This window comes from Xyrauchen texanus, chromosome 23 (assembly GCF_025860055.1).
Source record: "Xyrauchen texanus isolate HMW12.3.18 chromosome 23, RBS_HiC_50CHRs, whole genome shotgun sequence".
In the NCBI taxonomy this organism is placed as follows: domain Eukaryota; kingdom Metazoa; phylum Chordata; class Actinopteri; order Cypriniformes; family Catostomidae; genus Xyrauchen; species Xyrauchen texanus.
In genome coordinates this window covers 11,654,321-11,677,451 of record NC_068298.1, presented here as the reverse complement: position 1 = coordinate 11,677,451, position 23,131 = coordinate 11,654,321, and the positions used below count along the sequence as shown (strand labels likewise).

At 39.6% G+C, this 23,131-nt stretch overlaps 1 protein-coding gene across 1 annotated transcript in view; it reads left to right on the top strand.

The window, feature by feature from the left end:
• LOC127663495 (slit homolog 3 protein-like) overlaps window positions 1–23,131 on the top strand; it is a 204,084-nt gene that overhangs the window by 111,422 nt on the left and 69,531 nt on the right. The window contains 4 exon segments of the mRNA XM_052155095.1: window positions 4,615–4,686; window positions 9,881–9,932; window positions 9,934–9,953; window positions 22,236–22,307. Coding sequence (XP_052011055.1) covers window positions 4,615–4,686; window positions 9,881–9,932; window positions 9,934–9,953; window positions 22,236–22,307 — 216 coding nt within the window.

The window sequence follows — 23,131 nt, the reverse complement described above, 5'->3', positions numbered from 1 at the left end:
AGTATATTTTGTCTTTACAAAAAACTTTAGAAACTAGTGAAAACACAAAATACACTAATATTTAAGATACATTCTCTTAAAGCAAGCCTAATTATCTTCTACATTGCTTCTCAAGTAAATGTATCTTGTTTTAAGGATTTTTAGATCATTTTAGGATTTTTTTGCAGTGAATTTTTTAAAGAATTAAACAATAAAAGTATTTTTTTCCCTTGTAATTCAGTGAATGTCATTTAGAGGGGTTTTTAAAATATGATTTTGTCCTCTTTATTCTTAGTTAGCATGTTTAATACAACCTTTTAAGTCAGGGCACAAGCTGAGTAGTTGGTTTAGAGCTAATTATTAATCATTACAATAATCGCCTGAATAGTCGAATAATCGTTCTAATAATCATCAGAGAAGTCGATTATCAAAATAATCGTTACCGTAATTTCCGGACTATAAGCCGCAACTTTTTTCCCATGCTTTGAACCTCGTGGCTTATACAATGACGCGGCTAATATATGGATTTTTCCCGCTTTCAAATTTTATAAAAAAAAATTAAAAAAAAAAACATTCTGTGACGTGCTCAGTTTTTTGCGGCGTGAAGCTTTCATTAGACCAATGAAATTGCCGAACGGGTTAAGGTCAAAACACGTTTTTTGTTTACCGTTTAGATTAAATGGAGCGCGCTCAAACTTCCCATCATTCTGATTACGGTAGTAATTTTGTCACCCTCACCATGGCAAAGACATGGAGAAACGCATATGATGCTGCTTTCAAGTTGAAGGCGAGTGATCTGGCTGTTGGAAAAGGAAATAGAGCTGCTGCATGGGAGCTTGGTCTTAATGAGTCGATGATAAGACGCTGGAAACAGCAGCGTGAGGAATTGACTCAGTGCAAAAAGACAACTAAATCTGAGGCTATTCAACTCCGACACCGGAGGAGATGACTTCAGTGGTTTCAGTGCACAGGACGAGGAAGATAGTGATCAATGACTTTCTTGGTAGGCTACTGTTTACTGCAAATGTTTTATTACAAGCCGTGTGTGGCAGCGGGGGCGTGGTCAAGCGCCCATCCGGGAGAGAAAAGCTGTAAGGGCGCTTAAATTATGTCTAACACCGGTGTCTAATTTCAAGTGCCCTGCTTCACGTGTCCTTCTTGGGAAAACTGTCACACGGGCACCAGTGTGACAGTTTTCAGCAGGGCACTTGACGTTCCAGGTAAGGCTTTAATGGCCACAGCAATGTTTACAATCAATTTTATAAAGTTTCTCAATTCTTCTATGCGCCAACACTAGACTGACGTGTGTCACTCTCTCAGCTCTGTGGCTGCTGCCTTTTATACCGCTCTCCCCATGCTTACTGAAATTAGACACCGGTGTTAGACATAATTTAGCTCAGGTGTAAGCGCTCTTACCGCTTTTCTCCCGGACGGGCGCTTGACCACGCCCCGCTGCCACACCGTGTTTCGTTAAAGCCTATTTATTTTTGTTACAAGCCTGAGTAAAGTTCATTTGGTTCAATGTACCGGTAGGCACCTGCGGCTTATAGACAGGTGCGGCTTATTTATGTTCAAAATAATATTTTATTTAAAAATCAGTGGGTGCGGCTTATATTCAGGTGCGCTCAATAGTCTGGAAATTACGGTAGTTGCAATCGTTAAATCGTTAAACAGTGAGTGGCAGTTCAGCGGACAGAAACACCTTATTGATGAGAGAGGTCATCAGAGAATGGCCAGACTGTTTCGAACTGACAAAGTTTACGCTAACTCAGATTACCGCTCTGTACAATTGTGGTGAGAAGAATATCATCTCATAATGATATTCTGTGATGCGAGTTGACGCTGTTATGGCGACACGGGGGGGCCTACACAATATTAGGCAGGTGGTTTTAATGTTGTCGGTGATCTGTGTATATTTAAGAGAAAGACTCCAGTAATCCAAAAAAATGAGACCTCATTATGTCTCAAACTCTGCTCAGATTTGTCAGAGAATACAATACTGTATCTGAGCTCTGCTAACTGCATTCAATTTCTAGCTCTATACTAACAGACCTACTGCATGTCAACAATTGTCTCATTTGTGTCTATTTTTGATTCTCCTAAGGAAGTGAAACATCAGAGCATAAATAAGAACTTTAAAATTAATTTTTTTTTACTGTGAGTTACAGCAAAGTGATGTTTAGTTTCCTTAACATAGGCAGTCACACTATTCCTTTGTGCTTTAGACAGATAGTGAAAGCAACAAAAGCAGAGCAAACAAACTAAACCTCTTGTAAAACTGCACAATTCCAGTTTTCAGCACATAGATAAGAGTGGCATTCGAAAAGCGTGAGTAGAAATTCAATTGACAAACATACCCGGAATGCTTCTATAAAATGTTTGTCTGAGAGTGAGAGTCTGTGAGCGGATGTTCTCTTATGTGAGTCTGCGTTTGTGTGTGTTTCAGGATAGATCCTCCTTTCTGCTCTGCTCTCATATCCTTGTGTGTTGCTGAGTGTTTATCTGTAATATGTTTTGGCGTTGCCAGGTTGTCTGGACATGGGAGCTGTAATGGAATCAAAGGGAGATTTATGGCAGGCATCCTGACAGCCAGAGAGCGCAGGGCCAAAGCCAAATGAAATTAATGAAATTTGCAAGCAGATTGCGAGAGGAGGGGGAGCAATGCAGCTCTCTGCTTTAACAAACACTATTTAGGTGCCTGTCTGGTTTGAATCTGTATCTTTAAATAAAAGCGCTCATTCCTGTGTCTGTTAAGATGGTCAATTTGACTCTAATGATAGCAGTGTATACCAGGAACGAGTTCAATTCAATTTAGCTGTGAAAGTCAATATACTCCTCCAAGTGCCTTAGAAAAGGATGAATTTATACAGTGAATTGAATGGCATTGCATCCCTACAATTATCTAAATTGAACAATTGACCTGTATTTTGTAGATTCTTTGCAGAGCTTTGTTATTTAGACATAACTGAAATATCAGCAATGCAGATGGAATATGTCCATTGCAACTTTCCCTAGCACTATGATTCTCATATTTCATAAACCTCTTTATAGTTGCAAGTAATTCTTCATTAGAAATCATCTAATAATTCGACTCAATACCCATGGGGCCTTGATTTCTTTAGGTATGGAGTTTTTCTCCGTCACTTTTCCATAAGAGACTGATTGCGTTTCATAAGTATCATTATTTGGCTGGGACAATTTGCCTTTTTGTAGAAATAATGAAAAAGGTTCCGCTGAGTAAACAAACCAATAAAACATTTATTAGCAGTGAAAGTGCTGTAAAGCACTGCACTGCTTTTTGTGAATGCTGAGGACGTATGAGGACAGTGCTTTGCCATTCATGAAGAATTAAAACGCAAAGCCCACATGAACTCTCATAACCCTCACTGAATTTTGTCTGTTTCACATTTAAATCATCAAAAGTGTCCTGTTAACGGCGGGGAGGTTACATTCGAGATACATTCGCTCATGCCCAGCATGATGATAGTATAAACAGTGGACCTATTTTACCCCTCTGTGGCATATGATCATGGGATGTTATGAGTTTGCTCTTCCAATGTTTGCCCTCCTCTGTACATGCATTGCATATTTTGACTTGAAGGATACACAAAAGATCTGAAGCACCCAGAGTGCTATAAAGAAAAGAAAAGAAAACGCATGATTGCGGAACATGTCTAAAACCTTTAAGAGCAGTTAGATGAAATAACATATCTCGTTATTGCAATGCAATGCAACATAGTTATTAAGAGTTTTTGCCATACTAAAACTTGATTGGTTTAAGAAAAAAGAAAAGATAACACATATTCAGTTGTGGAAGAGGGGCTTACTGAGGGGAGAGCGCAATAACAGCAGTTTTTTAATGTACCTAAGAGGAAATTGCTGGCAATACTGCAGCTGAAACATCATTAAGTCCCACGCACGAGCTCGGGCAGAATTCCTCGCTGTGTTTGGATCCATGCCTGATTGTTTATCAGTGAAATTGGTTGTAGCAAGGTCAGGGGGGTTAACCCACATGGTAGTCTCTTCATGTTATGTGAAGGAGGCATGACTCTAAAGCAGACACTCTGATTAGCTGGGCAGATATTCCATATCTCATTTGTTTCCTTCTTGGCCAATAATTGCATTCTGGTTTTCAAATTATGTTTGCCAGCATGACTCTACAAACAAACAAGCTTAATAAAGTTAAGCAAAACCATTGACATGTCAAAAATAATTTGGCTCATAAGCATGCATTAAAGAAACCAGGCATTAATTCCATGCTTTTGTGTGTAGGGGTTCTTTTTGCTTTCTCAGGTTACTTAAAGTGCATATGATTGCTATGTTTTCTAAAGGAGTAAAGGAAGACTGGTGGGGTACACTTCTATGAAACATTTAATTGCAAAGTACTGGTACTGGTACTTTTCATTAGAGACACACAGCACACACACAGAGTGATAAAAGGCCAGACAAATAAAGGAGGATGTGACATTTATGGTCAGTAGAACAATTTGGTCTTTGAATTCAAAACTGAGGCATATCATTCCAGAGAGGCGGCAGCGAACCGTCTATCTTCTCTGAGATGCTTTTTTCATCCTACAGTAAATGTGAAGTGGCTTCAAACAAAATCCTCATCTCTCTCTTTCTTTTTCTCTCCAGGGACCTGAGTGAAAATCAGATACAGGCTATTCCTCGTAAGGCTTTCCGAGGGATCACCAACGTCAAGAACCTGTAAGTGTTCCTCCCACATTTCCCCTGGCAACCATTATGTTAATAGCCAGTATGTCATTGGTTTGCATGATTTTACGTACGTTAGTACAAATACTAAAGCTTCGGTAAACTCTCCTTTTCCCTGAACTTCTAAGATATGGTTTTGTACTCCCACATCAAACTGCAAACGAGAAAATTGTCCTTTCCATTTAATGAGTTTTATTTGAAAGACAGATAACTGAAATGAAAGATAATCTCTCACAGTGAAAGAGGTAAATGTTCAAAATAAATGTGTTTGGTGTCCTACATCTATACCCCTTGATTCATTTGTCACAACAGTTAAGCTTAGCACTGATGAAAATTCAATTAATCAGTATGGTTCAATAAGATGAATATCTTCAGGAGACTGCCCGTGAGGAATGTTCCACAGTCATTTGCAATTACAGTAATGGCTTTTGATCAACCTCTGTAACAGATTCAGGGGCCGATCTCACAACTGTGGTCTACGATTTAGTCGCTTTACATTTTTACAAGAAAACCAATCAATAAATCAACGATGTTTTTTGTTTTGTAAATAGTTACATTATTTCAGTTTATTTATTACACTTTATCCTGCCATTGGCCTAATTTGGGAAACAAATAAAAATCCCATTCCAATCCCAGGCCAAAATATTTCAAGCAATAGTTTTTCTGATATAATAGTATGCAAATAAGAAGCCAACACTTATTTTTTCCAACGCAAGGCACAGTAAGTTTACAATGTATCCAAATCCTCACGAGTAAACTGAGGTTAAATGCTGGCAATGGTGATGTGGGTCATAATTACCCATTGTGGGATTCGAAACTGCAATCACAGGTAAACGTATACATACTGTACAAACTTGTGTACGCACATATATGCCTTTTTTGTGAAGCATGTTTTCCCCAGACATTATTGCAGTCTATGCTGTTATACAGTGTTTGAGCACCTATCACATCACTGTCATGTATACCGTCACACTCCAATGGATGAATGATAGGCACAAGTAGGCAAGACTAATTTATTCAGCCACAGGTTTTAAGAGAAAAGTACTAACAAGGATTGAGAGAGAAAACAAATTCTCTGCAAGGTGACTCTTGATTTAATTTCTGAAAAAGTCCAGCCCTCAGTGTTTAAACGGCATTGAAGGAGAGAAAAAAAATGTACAGGCACTGTTCCAGGAATGAATTGATTTTCTCATATGTTTTTTCTACCTTAATGTCCTCTGTTTGAAAATGGCTATGTACGGTTTGAGGGCAAGTTGAGTCTCTCTTTCTCCGTCTTTTAAATTGTCCTTTCTTCTCAACAATAGCTATCTTTCCATCCAAGTTGCTAATTTAATCTGTACGGAAAACCATAATATCTCAAAAACTACATGCGAATAAAGCCACTTTTCCATCTCATGTGTTCAAAAGAACAAAATCGCCACTTTCTGAGAAATTATAGCCAAAGTGACTTTTTATTAATATAACACATGTGGTTTAGAACATGTTGACAAAACACTAAAGAACTTTGTCTCAAGCTTGTATTTGATTTATTTGCTCTGAAAACTCCTTGCAGGCTTTGGATTTTCTAAACATTATTATTTCAGGATGACCAGAGCAACCTTTCAGATGCGATGATTGGTCTGCTGGTTATTCAGTCACATGACTGATGTGCATCTTGTATTCCTGATAAATTAAAAAGGGGTGTATTCTGTAAATGTGTTTCCATCATAGTTTATGCGCATATATTTTCATCAAATAGAAAAATGTATCCACCTCAAGCGAGCATATACGTTTTTGTGTGCGCATTTTGGAGATTCGCATCTGAGTTTTTCCATCAAAATGTGCATAAAAATAGGTTGATGGAAACAAAGCTACTGGCTACAGCATGTTGGAGTCAACATCCCCCCTCAGCAACCAGCCTCAACCTTTTACAGAAGGGCCATCTGGTTAATATGGTCAAGATGGGTCCTCCAGCTAACTAGAGTCTATGTTGCACCTTATTAAACCAGACACAATATCTCTGTCTGAGTTTATGGCCTTAGCTGTACCCTCCTACTGTTTGCCAGATATGCTATGCTGGCCATGATACCGTCAGGTGCAGGTGTTGTTGTAGATTCACTCATCATATACAACATGAGTCCTTTGATGAAATCACACAGACTCTCGCCTGATGATCTCTATGCCAGCAGGTTATGGGTTTCATTATATGGGGTTCTGTATGAGCGACAAATTCATGGGAATTGAGTCTCAAACACAATCATTCAGTTGACATTGTTATTCATAGCAGATGAAAAGGTTGGACTGCTCTACTTGTCGGCACATGTAGAGTACACAATACTATATCACCGGAAGCCAAGGTTTAATTAAAAGAGCTCAGTGGCTTGTTGTCAAAAGGATATAAGGACATAACTCTGGCAGCAGTGCGCACAATTCGGTAAACCATCTTTAAGAACAGATTCATGCACAGTTTAATTTTTTGCCTTTGTGGGAGGCGCTCATCTGGGTGCTAATAAAAAACCTGTCCTGCTTCATGCTTCTCTATGCAGAATGTCGCACTGTCTGTGCGTGGGTTTGAATTATGGGCAAAAGGGCGAGGAGCAGACGCTGGCTTCTTTACGAGCTCCTGCACCTAGCAGACGGGTCTCTGTAGACGGCAGAGCTCAGCTTTTGATGTGCTTGCTGGTGTTGAAACGCAGTGCACCTCATGCTCAGAGCAGTGAGGAAAAGCTGACCCCACAACAGCCAATCAAATCTGGCAGATCTGGACATCACTTCGTCTCTGGGACACCTGTCAAAGATGAAGAGAAGAGAAGAGAAGAGAAGAGAAGAGAAGAGAAGAGAAGAGAAGAGAAGAGAAGAGAAGAGAAGAGAAGGAAATTATCATCAGTCTGCAGGGCTTTTCAGACTAAGCGCGATAATGAGAGGCGAATCGCCCACAAATGGCCCTTTTCCATTGAAAGCGAAGCGAATGATCACCGTTAGCACATTCACCCCTGTACATTAGGTAGCGCTAACCGACAAGCAATTTTACCCCGGTACGGTAGGTGCCGTAAAGCACCTTTCAACTGGTTTGCCCTATGCCGAATGAGAAAAAGAGGTATTTTACAAGCAGATCAAAAAAGAAAACGGATTTCTCTACAAGCTGCAGAAGTCATGAAGAGTTTGTTATTGAGCTGCTCAATGAGAGAGAAACTTCACCTGCTGGATGAATTGACTGGCAGTATTATCATGTGTACTCAGTCTGAGGGGTGATAACAAAAAAAGTGTAAAAATGTATAGTAACAGTTAAAAGATGTTATCATTTGAAATAAGAGTGATTATATGCCACTGCCTCACATGTATGTTAAGTTGGAGAAATGGATCTTATTGCATGTTGTGGCAGGGCAGAGGGCGGGGCCATGTCATGATGCTACACACCCAGCCCCGCCCGCCGCCTTGCCACACATGTGTATCTAAATTTGCTTAAAACATGTTACCAATTAAACGTGACTGCATTTAGAAAGAGTCTATAAAATGCAAGAAATACAACACCTCACCCAACAAAACCATCTTCAGTCTGACCTATTGTCAATGGCAGCCGTTAATGACTAACAATTGATGCAATTAATCAATGCAGCTCTGATCATGCATCGTCTTGGCTGTACTGATACTCAGTTTTGAGTCATTTGTTGCGTTAGCTTTCGAGTGTGAATAAAATACAGCTGTGTGGCTGCTGGTTAGCAGACTGACTATGACAGTTTAATAGTCTGGTAAAGGGAAGGAAGACACATACTCTATCTGTCTCTGGTCGCATTTCTTTTTCTTTTTGTCATTCACTCCAGATGGGACACTGGCAAGACGGGAACTCTAAAGTGCCAATATGTCTCATGACTGAGTTGATTAAAGGCCAATATAATTAGAGCAGGGAAATTAAAACTGGGACTTCCATTACCCACTACTGCTGTGTCCCACCTTACAAAACACTCACCAGACACACACATATATGGACACACGCTGTACACTCATGTACGTATTTCAAGGCAGCTATTCATCCTTGACTATGATAATGATTAGCTTTGTTAAGAGTCTCTTGCACAAGATCAAACTGATTTCCCCTAGAGATCAACTCACACTTCGACATAATGCTCCACACTGCAGTGCACTTTTATTATCCTGCAACAGATTTCTTCCATCCATTGACTGTTTTGTTCTCAAGAGGAGTGGTTTCTTAAAAGTCTTGGTATATCTTAAATTTTAAAAAATGCAAACATCATAAAAGACTGGCGATTAAGTTGTGCGCACACAGGTTATTTAATTTACACATTGATTGATATTGCATCCACAATGGGTGGCTCCTATTTAGCCTCTTATGAAGACAGATGCAAGTCTTTTAAAACGGAGGGATGGAGAGAAATGAGAAAGGGGCGGCAGAGTTGCCCAGTTCTTCTTTATTACCCATCTCTAAAGATGCAAATGCATTGTGTCTGTCAGATGTCACCGGAGCCCTGTGTGCTGAACAAGTGACTTAAGAAAAGCATTCAGAATTCTTGTTCTTTACTCAAGCCTCTTTTAAATCTAAAGAACACAGCGAGAGGGAGGGGTAACTAGAGAAAAGGAGGGGTGGATACCATAGTCTGCAAATTAGACTAAAAGGGAAAAGAGTGAAAAAGGAAGAAGTGCCCCTCACGTCTGCTCCCCATCTCTGTGACCCCGGCTGATTTATGAACCCCCTTCCTTTAATGAAATTGTTTCTGTGACAGAGCCGGTAAAAGCTTGTAATGGATTGGGTGCTCTAATGTAATGAAATTACTCCCTTTCTGACTTTAAAAAAGGAGAGGGGGGTGGACGGGAGGGTTGGGGTTGGGATAGAAAATGCAATTAATATTTACAGAGAACTGACAGACGGGGTGGGCTGTGCACTATAGCCAGCCTCCTTCTGCCTCTTTTTCTCTCTTACCTCTCTTTGCCCCCACATTCAGCAGTGTGGAGAGAGAGAGAGGTTGTGAAAAGGAGGTGAGATAGAAGGAGAGAGATAGAGAGGTTATAGCCACACAGGCCACTTTGAGCCAGCTGGTCCTTTATCCTGACTGCAGTGAGGAGAGGGGAGTAGATATGAGATGTCTACCTCCCCTCCGCAGCCCCCTCCACTCCCCCCACCCATCCACCCCTCCCTCCAGCCCCCACCCGTTCGTCTGCAGACCTGCCGCTGACTCCTGTCTCTCATCTGCAGGCAACTGGACAGCAACCACATCAGCTGCATCGAAGATGGAGCCTTCCGAGCCCCTGCGTGATCTGGAGATACTGTGAGTCCCACTCCCGTCTCCTCTGCGGGGTCCTCTCCTCACCTCTCTGTCTCTCTTCACTCCAATGCTGTCTCTTTCTCTAACTCTGTCTCTGTGTGAGTGTTTCTTGATTGTTTGTGAAGGACAAACTGGACCTGTTACCATAGCCTGTCCGGTCACTGCTGCCTGTGTTTGTGAGCATGCATGTGTGAAACTTGCTTGTTTGTCATTCTGTGGTGCATTGTTGCCACTTCAAAAAGTGTTTTGACTTTTCCACCTTTAATGTGCCTCACCTTTAAAAGTATCTGTCTAGAATGTCTTATGATGTGTTCAGATTCATCTTTCCTAATTTAATCCTAGTGTTAGACCCACTTAGGCACGCAGATCTCTCCTCTGTCACCTGCTGTGAAGTCTTTGGTGTTCTGCGTTTTCCTTCAACTGTAACATTTATAAGCTAGTAGCTTCTCTCTGAGCTCAGAGTCTATATAGATTCAACAGCAGGTTTAGTCAGTCCAAAGAAAATGCTTGATAGCATAAGAGAGATTTTATATTTTTGTGAGTGTTCATTGGTTGACCACCACATTGTCCCAGTCTAAACTGTAAACCATGTAAACTGAAGTACAAGGCATGCGGGGGTCTAACCGTCACATCTCTATCAAGCCAATTGGCAGAGCGCTAAGTGCCAAACTCATCCTCCAAATGAGCTCTGCTCACTAGATACTCAGAGCCAAGCCACCTCCTCCATGAATTCCTGGCTCTGGAGGACACGGGAGCACAGCGTTATATCGTCGTTAGACAGGGAGAAGTTTCCGCCAGTGTTAGTAGGTTATGAGGGAGGTGAATGGAGAGACTGAAGAATTAGAGATTAGGGATTAGTGTGAAAGAGAGATAGAGAGAAGGAAAGGGAAACATTTCATTTTGTGTCCTGCGCCCTCTCCTACACTGTTCATATGGCCAGAGCATAAAATTACCTTATAAATCAGAATCCTGGACACGGGAAAGTGTGAGTACTCTAAGTCGGGAATCTATTTTCATTAATAATACAGAACGTACCCAGATCCTACCAAAGACGTTTTGGAGCCAACGAGCCAAGGAGAGCAGCAGAACATGAATACACATCACTTTCCTGCTCATTGAGCCATCTCTCCACCACACTGGAGAGGCTGCAACACACATGTCTGCAAATGAGACTGTATCACCAATAACCCACTGCACTGTAATCAAGCTCAACATATAGCTCACATCCAGTCTGAAAGGGGTTATCAGATTTAACATATAGCTAATTGAATGTCACAGGCAATTGTGCTATAGTGCTCAGGGCCAGTTTGTAAGAATATGACACGTCTAGGTAATTGATGGTGAAATTAGGGTATGGATTGCACTTTAGTCCAGCCTTTTAGCAATTTCACCAGTATTAATGCTTCGGTGAGTCTCAATGTGAGTGTAATGATTTCCCCTGTTTTATGGCATGAGGTGTATTGCAGCCTGGGTTAACCTTTATCTACGACTGTTTTATCAGCCCAACCTCAATCTGAACGGCTGCACAGCAGATGCATAGTATCGGCAAAAAATATAATGACAGTCAATCATGTCATAAAATGGTAAAAGGGATGTCATAACGGAAAGGGAAAACAATTTTCAGTTTTATGCATTTATTTCCATTCAAGAATTTTCAAGGGTTCAGATTTAAAACATGTTCCAGGTTCAATACAAGCTCAATTGACTGCTATTGTTGCAAAATGTTGATTACCACAAAAAATATTTTGACTCCTCCCTCATTTATAAAAAAAAAAGTAAGAATCATTGCAATGGAAGTGAATGGGGCCAGTTCATAAACATTAAAGTGCATACAGTTTCAAAAGTATAGCCAAAGGATGTAAACATTATCCATGTTAACATGATTTTAGTGTAATGAAATTGCTTACAAACCTTACTTGTGACATTTTTAGCCAATATTACAACTTCGTTGCCCTGACACCGTAACACCGGTAAAACTTGTAATCTGGTAAAAGCCTTATCGCTGGTGAATCCTTGATTTTATCACAATAAAATCATATTAACATGTTCAGAGTACTTTGAATATTTTTTTACATATTTTAGCGTGTCTGCACTGGCCACTAACAGCAATGTTTGCTTTATAAAAAAAATCTAAGATAGGACAAGATTAAATTATTGTTATTATTAGTAGTAGTAGTATTGTGGTAATTATCATTATGCCACAAATGCTGTTAATTGAGTTTAATGTATTAAAACTGTAACATTCCTTTAAGAACAGTGTTTGAAAATAGAAAACTGAGCATGTGACTTTTTTACAATGTTGATTAGTATAATGTGATACTTGAGTCATAACTGGAAAATGAATGAGAAATATTTAAAAAATGTGATGTTAATATGTGTTTTTTTATTTATTTATTTATTTTAAAAAGCCTTATGCAATACAAAACTCCGAAGAGTCCAAATTAAAAGGTCACATTTAATGCATTGGGGATTGTGGTTTGTTAAGCATCTCCAAAGGCCAACCAATTCCTTTAATCACAATGATCGTTAAAGGCCTATTCAAATAGATGGTGCACTGCAGCATAATTGAGATGTTTGAGTGTCCTTTCCCATGCACATTTTTGAATATATCAATGATCACTGTAAATAACAACTAACAAAATACCAAAGCAGAGAGCTTTTTAAACACTTCCATCAGATTTGGAATTGGTGATCAGAGTGAAGACCAGACTGAGTGATTCCTGGCTAACCCTCCTCCACTACTTAATGACTGCCAGTGATTTAATGCCTGCCAAACTACACAGAATTAATGATCGGCCCTTTCTGCTGATGAATTGTAATTTATATTTAACATAACTGTTCTAATGACTGAACTAATGACTTCAAAGCTATCTCGGACATTTTCTCACATAGTACGTGACTTGCATCCCAATGAGCCTAAGGAAGTGCTGTAAGCAGCACACTGATGAGCTCTCCATCTGCAGAGCACATAAATCTGCCTAATAGGGAGCACCCTTTTTGATTATTTTACATTTAATACTTAGGACAAATGAAATGAGAAGGTAGCGCTGAGTGTTTGCTCTAATTTTGTAAAAGAATTGGATCGCTTTGTAAAAGATAATCAAGCCCTCTCATCTCTCTATTCACGCTTTAAATGTTATCCAAGTTTTACGGAACTGTTCATTATAAGGTGTCAGCCTTATCTTTTGTTTGATTATATTCATGAAATTCAAGCTGGTGGTTTTAATAACTGAGAACGTTGGTGGTGTTTTCCCTTTCTAATTTCCAAAGACAGATCTAATCAAATTTAAAAAATAATATGTACATTATATTTCAAGAATTGTGAGAATAACTGAATTATTTAAAAGTTATGTGCCTCACACACACACACCACCGTTAAATATAAAGAACACCTTTTATTTGGTTGAGTCCAAAAATTTAGTTAATAATAAAATTGTAATGCCACATAAATTCAGGAGAAAGACGATATTCCTGCATAAAACTAGGGGAAAGGGGCATTAATGCAAGAGGAACTTCGTACTTTTCAACTTTTTAACCTATAATGAGAGCAAAAATCGAACAGTATAATTTAAAATCTTTACGTTCAGACTGCAGTTCTATGGCCAAATAATATATAAATACTTCTATGGCCAAAGAGAGCATAAAAACTGTCCAACTGGTCATGTATTTGAGTACATTTATTTTTCAGCGGTTTCAGCGGTTGTTAAAGTCTGTTATAAACACAAAATTAAAGTGCAAAATTCACTCTTTTTGCAAATTGCCCAAAGACAAATGTGTATGCATTTCATGCTTCTTGCTGGCTTTTTTTTTTTTCGTTTAAAAATAGTTTGAATTGTCTTTTTGGGCTATTTTGCTAAATGTGGTTTGATTGTGACTTGGGAGTTTTTAATGTTGTGAGAATCAGCATTTTGGAAAATCCCCATAACCCGCTCAACCCTGTCTTTACGCACATTTATACACACACATAGCACTCTCTCAAGCTCTGGTGCCTCTGCATATTTTATAACCACTTTTGTACAAAAAAATTTGGCTCTGAATCAAATGTCAAATCATGTGACATTTTTTGTCCCGCTGTGTCATTTTTTATGACCAGGAAAGCGCAGAGACATTTTCATGCCATCTCCTGAAGGTGACTTTCCTCTCCACTATGCCTTGATAAGAAGGCCCAAATTTTCACATTAGCTCAATCCTCCCCTCCTGCCTAATTCTGTCATTTGTCAATGTGGGTGCTGCGCATTTTTCTCGACAGCTTGGCACAGACAGCTCTGATCGAACTAAAGCAAGTTTACCGTGATAGCACTGGCTTGCGCCCCAGAGGGGATGTCTTTGCGGTTCACCAGGCCTTGTCGATATGAACCACTCCATACTTGAGTCTCACCAAAGGCATTCTTCTCCTTTTGATTTCACAGATGTACTCCTAACCAAAACTGCAGTTTAATGATGTTTTCATGCTTATATTTAGACTCTTTCATTTGTAGTTCAGTGGCATACCATAAAATACCAACAAGGGGGCCATAATGTGTTGTTAGACTCAATGTCGATTGTGTAAAGAAGTATGAAGAGGCAGGAATATTAATCCTGGTTAGAAAATGCCAGGCCATCAGACTGAAGATGTTGGAAACATCCTGATTGGGAGAGGCTATCACATTTCTATGGTTACATTGATGTTGAAGTGGGTGTTTGAGACCTAAAAGTATTACAAATGCAATATCATGTATTTCATATGGAAGGGGTAAAAAAAAATAATTTCTGCTTCTCTGGGCTTTTGGTTTGACTGTTTTCTACCTTCGGAATGTCATTTTCTCAAAGCAAAGCCTTTTGAATGTTCCTCTTGGCAACAATAAAACTGAGCTTTGCTCTGTTCCGGCCCCTGCCACCCCTTTTCCTAATCATTTCTATCCCCTTTGCTCGCGTAAAAAAACGTTAGTTCTTTTCAGGTTTAACAAATGTCCTCTAGAATTATAGCTACAGTATGCTTCGTCTGTCCACTGTGGGAGAACACGTTCCCTTGAATTAGATATTCCATGCATCTTCAATTTCTAAAACAGCTTCGCCTTTGGACAAATCAGTCTTACTTCTGCAAGGCCTGATTGAAAGGTTGTCCTTAGTCAGTAGACGAGTCTTTATATGACAGACAACAGGCAGGTGAAGGGGGGGTTGGAAATCATGCGGTTCAGCAGTCTGGACCCTTGCACACAATTAATCATTCACTCCTTGTTGGTCAGAGAGAGGAGGGAGGATGACGGAACAGCTTAGGTTCAATCTGTCCTCGTTTGCGCCATAATGGCCTCATCAATGGCAAGGGAAGCGTGTCTATATTTGTAGTACCTGTTTATTTTACCTCTCCTTTCCTCCCATCCTAACTCTGCATCCTCCCTGCACTCTCGTCGGAGGTTTATATAGATGTTAAGCTTCTCTCCATTTGGTGAAAACTTTTTTCATTCTCAAATGCCAAGCGCTAGTGTAGTCTTATTTTATCTCTTTCCAATAAGCCTACACTAAGACGCAAACCACATGGACGGGATATTGTGTGGCAGATCGTGTTATTTCTCTGTTTATCCTCGCTGGGTTTATTTGAATTAGCAGAGTAGCATCTGATTGCAGCTTTGTGCTGTACCTGAACTCTCGGCGCTAAGCAAAACAAAGGCAAACATTTTTATCCCGCTTGCGTGAATTCCATTACAATGCAACAAGTGGAGGAGTCTGAGCATTCATAATGAAATTAAGCCCCATCTTGAGGCACTTTGTTCATTTATTTTGACTCAAGGGACTGATGCGGGACTGCCTGTAAACTTACGGTTGCTCGGACGGACGCTTGCATGCAAACTCACTATTGTACTTCAAGAACGGAAATACTTTCCCATGGAACCATGGTGACATCTACAAGTGTCCTAACATCAAAAGACAGCCAGGGAACAGTAGAAAACATCAGTGTTGTGGAGTAACTAACTAAAAGTATTGATGCTTCTAACCTAACTACATTTTTTCAGTTGCATGACAGTTGTTCAGCTATTTACTAGAGCTTTTCCAGTAACAAGCTACTTTTTCCAACGAGTAGCAGTGCAACATCACATATTTGTGTCACATGGTTTCGCTCATGCTGCAATGAAGCTTTGCGAAGCAGTAATCAAACATGCTCACCTAAATGTTCCTTTCTCAAACAATGTGTATAGTTGAGAAGTCTAAACATAAGAAGTGAATTAGTTTGTTCTGATAGTTCCTAGCAGAGCATGTGAGCGAAGTGGAGCGGTGTGACACTCCGCTCAGTAACCCGCTCCATGCACGTGCGCTCCCCTCAACTGCTCACTGCCCAAGCGGACACTCCTTTCAAGTACCTCTCACACTCACCGGTAAAAAAGCATTTGCTCAAATCCCGCTTCGACATTCAATTTCTCTGTAGTATACTTGGATCCAAGCACGTACACAGGGGGGCACAGTGGCCCAAGCAACTGCCCCTTTGCCCATATGAGCTGAGTTTTTAAATGATCAAATTATTAGTAATGTACACATCTGAAAATATGTGATTGTATTGTTGTGTTTTAGTATATAAAATCTTTCTATTAATTTTTGACTGGTTAACATGTAATGGCTGTTAGATAATTGGGTCTACCAGACCTTTGTTATCATTTGTAATCAGTCAAATATTTCTCTGTTAGCACATATGTTATTGAACATCTTCAAATAATGCCTTAAAAAACATGCTTCTACGAGTGATAAAACATATGTGCGTTGGCACAGAAACTCGCATATGTGCAAATTTGCACTTTTCAGTTTAAACTGGACCCGAGTGATACAACTGACCCAGAAAACCACAATCTTTTCAACTTTAAAGTTTGTTCGACTCGTTTATGTCAATAATGAAAACATGGACTGGTACCAGGAAAAATGTTACAGGTAAAAGTGAAATTCATAATTTTTGTCGACTTTTTCAGTTGTCTCCACGGAATTATTATACTGTAGATTTCATACATTAATGGGTTTCTGATTTAATGCCATCAGTCTTTGGGTCTGTAAATTAAAATGAGTAATTTCTTATCCTAATTTTGTGTTCAGTTTTAAAGTGGTTTAGTAAGTTATCCAGAAAAGAGCAGTGAATGTTTTTCTCTTTTTCAGTGTCGTTGCTTTATTGATATTCCCTACAATTTTATATGTACGAATCATATGCAATCTAAAGGATTGTGGTTATTTATATAATAATTATTATATTAGTAGAGACTATGTGCCCCCTTTGTTTTTCCTTTATATTTTTAAAGCATTATAAAGTGAATCTGAACTTTATATGTGTCAAATGATCACGTCTTGTGCATGTGCTCTTTATATGTACAGCAAGGTTTAACCATGGATTTAACAAATACAAAATATTTGTCCTGCATAAATGCAGTAAGAGATGTTGAAGATGCTACCACTAATCTAGAGTCATTTTTTTTTACATTTCACTTATTGTAAAGTTGTGGATATGGCTTTGGGTAACTGACCAGCAATTATGTGTAATTTTATCCCGAAGCAGAAATCGAAAGACACAGGCGGTCGATTAAGTGAGATAATCCCGCTATGATATTCTCTATGTGAGAGCAGAAAGCTTTACTAATCAAATGCTCACTTGTACAATAGAGGCATGAAAGCAGAATGCTGCGCCTGCATATTAGGACACACTGATCTGCAAGATCATGCTTGTTTATTGGTTTTGAAGTAGGGTTTTTTTTGTGTGTGTTCATCAGGATTCAAAGAAAAATGATTTGCCAATATACAGTATTATTAAGCTTACATATTCAATTGAGATTGCTCTGACGTTCGCAACCCCGCAGAACTGGGCCTGCATCTAGCTGGCAGCTGCACTGACATGATGGCAAAACAAGATACATTACATATCTATTCATTTATTATCAAATAGTAATGTAGCCTACTAGCTCAACTTTTGCTACACTACCATGTTCGCGTAGCACATCCTTGTGCTCTCTGGCAATGTGACACGTACAATTCCAAAAGGAATATTTGCTAATTCTCATGGTCTCTCCACAGTTCCTTTCGATTTCCTCGTTCTTAACTTTGATTTATATTTTGCATTTATTTAGGCAATTAGGTTTTCAACTTCACTAAAACAATTTTACCTCAGGCCTGTTGCTTATTTCATGGATTCTCAAACCAGCATATCACGAAGCGCATTCTGGGTTGAGCGAGCAGCACAGAGAGGCCTGAGCAAGCGGAGCGGAATCTTCAAAAAGGCATTTTCCGCTCAAGTGGAATTTTCAGCACACCACGCTCCGTTAACAAGCTCTGGTTCCTAGTGAATCTGTTAATAGAAACGATTCATAGATTAACTTGTTTGTAGCGTTGAAAGTAGGGTTGCCAACTGTCCTGTAAATACATAGTGTCCAGTATTTAAGACCCCCCAACAGTCGACACACCCTAAATGTCAGATTGAGAGGATAACACTAAAGAAAATGGTAATTTGCCAATGTAAAGAATCTTTAGTCAACTCACTTACTCCTACTTCAATAAACACACACACACACAAATACACATAAACACAAATGAGCACCTGTCCATGGTGATTAAGAGTACTTGCATGGTACAAGACCGTGGGAAACTTCACCCCTACAGTAGGTGCCAATACCACATCACTCCCAACCTTCTTTCTTTGAGGAGATTAAAAGGTTCTTAATGGATGCAAGTGAGAAACATGGGGCCCACGCACACATGTATATTACATTTACACAATCTCATCTATGTTATTAGCAGATGTTTTTTTCTTTTTTTTACCAAAGTGATTTAGAATAAAGTAAAATTTCCAGGACAAGTACCTGAGAGGTTTCATGATGAAAAGTAATGCTCTTCCTTGAGCATGTCATCTCAAATAACAGTGTCTGTGCCCCCTGTTTTCTCACTTGTGTTAGTGAATGACACTAAGTCAGATGGCGGGAGCACTTAGCCATTTCCCTCCTTCCCCTGCAACCACCTAAACAACTGTTCTCTTATTTTAAAAGGCCATTCCTCTGAAAACTCAGCCATCTTTTTAGAGTGAAGTATCCAGAGACCCTCTCCAAGTCCCCCTAATTAGGGACTAAAGTAAGCCCAAGAGTACTCAAGACCCCACTATCGAGCTTTTTATGACTGTGGGAAACCTTTCTTGACATGGTTGGAAAAAGAAAAAGTAGCTAAAAAGAAAAAGTGTTTCTGTGCAATCTAAAGGCTAACCGTTATGAGCAATTAACAGCTGCCCAATTCTATTGACTCCTGTATCATAGAGCCTTAAATAAAATCATAATGTTACACAGTCAAGCTTTACAGCATGATAGTTGTCAGGATCCAGCATTGATTTAATTTTGTTTCAGCTTGGATGCACTTTTCTCTGGAGATGCCGTGGATGCGGTCCTCCTCCTACAGCGGTTGATTTTTCTTAACACATTTTTGATTTATGTTCAGCTATAAGGCAACACAGGCAGAGTAACTTTACAGTGCCTGCAATGAAGACAAAGGAATTAAAACGACACAAGGTGATCTTCAGTTATCACAAGTGGGTTTAATCAGGGCCAGTCATGCCGTGCTGTTATTTGCTGAGATCCCACGCTGCAGCAGTACGCGACTCTCTGCAGTGCCAGATTGAGGGAAGATTGACAGTCTTGGGCTAACTTTATATAAGGTAGTATCTCTCCGGTGGGCTCATGATGAAAGACCCTTGCTCCAATGTTTTACCTTCTTTTCTATGGCAAGGCTTAAAGGGATATTTCACCCAAAAATGAAAATTCTCACATCATTTACTCACCCTCATGTTCAGTGGCATAACTACAGGGAGGTCAGGGTGGGCTGGGCAACCTGAGGTAAAAGGGGACCCATGATGGCCGACCCATAGGGAATCTAATAAATGACGGGAGAATGGCCCGTGTTAACAGTTGTGGTCTACCTGACACTAATTTTCATTGCTCTTAGCAGGGAACACGTCAGTTTTAAGCCAACTTAACATTACTGCAGCGTGCAATCCAGTTCCAGATTGTTCAAATTACGATTGCAAGAATGAAATCTATATGAGATTATTTTGACTCAGGGCTTCTAATCCTGGAAACCGAATGGCTGAAATATGAATGAGCAAGAAGTGCACTACCACATCAAACACAAGCTGTTCAGTGCACTGTGTGCATCCTTTCCCCTTTTAAAGAAATAGTTCACCCAAAAATGGAAGTGAGTACATAATGACAGAATTTTCTTTTTTTGGGTGAACTATCCCTTTAATAGTCAGGCTGTTCACATGCCTTCCCTATTTCTTTTCCTGTTCTCAGTGTGGTAAATATTTTCATTCTGTTCTTTGCTTACATCACCTAACTTTGGAGGACACTCCCACAGAACAACGTGGGGTTAGAGACAGGATTTAGTCTTTCCTTGCCAAATTGCATTTTCCTTTGGTAATGGTTTGGTATTAAAGGCTTTTACCAGGGTGTTACTCCCTTAGGCTTGCCTAGACCTTCATATATTAACATCTCCCCAGTGCATAAGAGAACAGCAATGCAACCTCTGAGCCACAGTGGCCTTGACAAGAGGATAATTTTCTGGTGCGGATTTGGTCAATAGCTCACAAGGGTGATTCCTTCACCCTGTGTGTAATTTTCTGTGTATGTATGTGTAGAATAACAATAATTTTCCATTCCATTTAGTTCGTTTTCTTCTTTCCCGCACTCGTAATAAAGCGTTTCACCAGAGATCTAAGCCAAAATCAATATTCGGATATCATTTAAAGTTCCACAAGAATGCTATATCTTAGAGGGATTCGTTTTTCAATGATTTGTGCAATTTTATTGCACCCTTCAAGAAATGGACATCGGCTAAGGAAGTTTCCATTGTTGGAATTATTAATTTAATAACACACTGAAACTTGGTTTTCCTTGTTTGTTTACCAGAATGTTTAGATTGAATTTGCTGGCCAGGAGTTAAATGCAAGGCCAATAATTTGGCCCAATAGCGTGTCAGCATGGGTTGCGATCAGCGCAAATGTTTTTGCAACTTTTGGTTAAACGTGTATGCACTCTAAATCCGAAAGAGCCTTTTAGAGGGTTTACACTAAAAATGCCATTAAACCTTTCACGAGGAACACCCCTAACCTACGCTGTAAAACTGAGCTGGCATAGTCGGCAAGATTTAGCAGTTTCTTCTCACCAGGCAGAAACCATTAAAGTGCTAAATTGAGAAATTCCAGACCTGCTTTATTTTTCCAGGAGGTGGAGATGTGTATGTGTGTGATACAGGGTGGGGTGGATTGATTACAAGATTAGGTCTGCTAAGTGGCACTAATCAGAACAGTGCCCGGTTTGACAGGAAACAGAGAGGTCTGTCGTCAGTAATGTGCACATCATTGATGAAATCATACTTATAAAGCATATTACACATTTCTATGAACACAAACCACACATTTTTGTCTGTGTTAATTCAAAAAGTTCACCCAAAAATTAAACTTCTTACTGCATTTTCTTTCTTTTTCAAACTTTACTTACATTCCTCCATAGAACACAAAAGGAGATGTTTGGTAGTATGTTAGTCTCATATTATTTCCATACAATGAAAGTGAATGGTGACTGAGGCTAACATACTGCCTTCTGATAACAGAATTTAATTTTGTTCATTTTTCCCTTTAAAGGAATAGTTCACACAAATATGAAAATTCTATAATCATTTACCCTAATGCCATCCCAGTTGTGAATGAATTTCTCTCAACTGCTGAACTCAAATGAAGATTTTTAGAAGTATAATTCAGCTCTTTTGGTATATATAATGCAAGTGAATGGGTGCCAAATTTGTGAAGCTCCAAAAATCAAAAAGTATAATTAGAAAGTAAGACTCCAGTGGTTTAATCACTGTCTTCAGAAGTGATATCAAAGGTGTGGGTGAGAAAAATATCACTTTCTCATTCTTCTTCTTGTGTTTTTATTGATATATATTCTTCATGCATACCACCCCCTGCTGGGGATTGCAGAAGAATTTCTAGCAAACAAACAACATAAATATTCATCTGTTTCTCCACCACACCTATCATATAAATTCTGAAGACATGGATTAAAACACTGTAGTCATATGGATTACTTTTATGATGCCTTTATGTGCTTTTTGGAGCGTCAAATTTTTGGCACCCATTCACTTGCATTATATGGACCTCCAGAGCTGAAATATTCTTCTAAAAATCTGGAATGGCAAGTGACAAGAGAATTTAAATTTTTGGGTGAACAATCCCTTTAACATATTTTGAAACGAGGCAAATGCTATTTTTAGTTTTTTTTATATGTGCTTCTCTTTTTTCCCTAGCACTCTCAACAACAACAACATCACCCTTATCCCGCTGTCAAGCTTCAACCACATGCCAAAGCTGCGGACACTGTGAGTACTAAGAACATTCTTTTCCATTGCTTGCTTTTACAGTACTGTATAATACATAAGGGGATTGTCAAAAGAGGTTATCCAACCATTTTTCACATGGACTTACACACTCAGACATTCACACATCCACATTCAGTGATGTTAACGCTAAAACTTAAGTCTTATTGTGGGGATTTTCTCCTTTATGGGAGCCCCTTTCCAGGCTCTGTGTTGACGCAGTGCCAGTTTTCAAAGCGACAGTTTGTTCGCGCAGCAGGCTCTGTCTTCGTTGAAGATGGCAAGATGGCTCTCTTACATATAGCCTGTGTCGCTGTATAATGGTAGCCAGCTAGTAAGTAGCTGTGCAGAGTGTAAACCTCCCTCCCCTGGCCTCAAGAGGCGCATTAGCGACTGACGTTAGAGGCTGTGGCCTTTAGCATCATTAGTGCACCTGCCTCCCATGCCAGAGACGCCGGTTCGAATCCCGCTTGGAGCGGGTCTAGTAGGACCAGTTACTGTTGTGCCGTGACCCCGATGGGACTAAGGATTGGGGGCGTGAGTGTAACAGTAGCCTGCTTGCAGGTAGCTGTGCAGTATGTAAATCTCACTCCCCTGGCCTCAAGAGGCGCACTAGTGACTGACACTAGAGGTTGTAGCCTTTAGCCTCAATCTGGAGTGGGTCTAGTATGACCGGTTACAGCTGTGCTCCGTTTGCACTGTCAGACCAAAACCACAATTGATACAAATAATTACACAGCCCCTAAACCTCGCCTGAATGGCTCCCATCTGTGGCTGACCTATGGTATTTAACACAAACTAAGAGATGCTTTTGTTATTATTTGAGT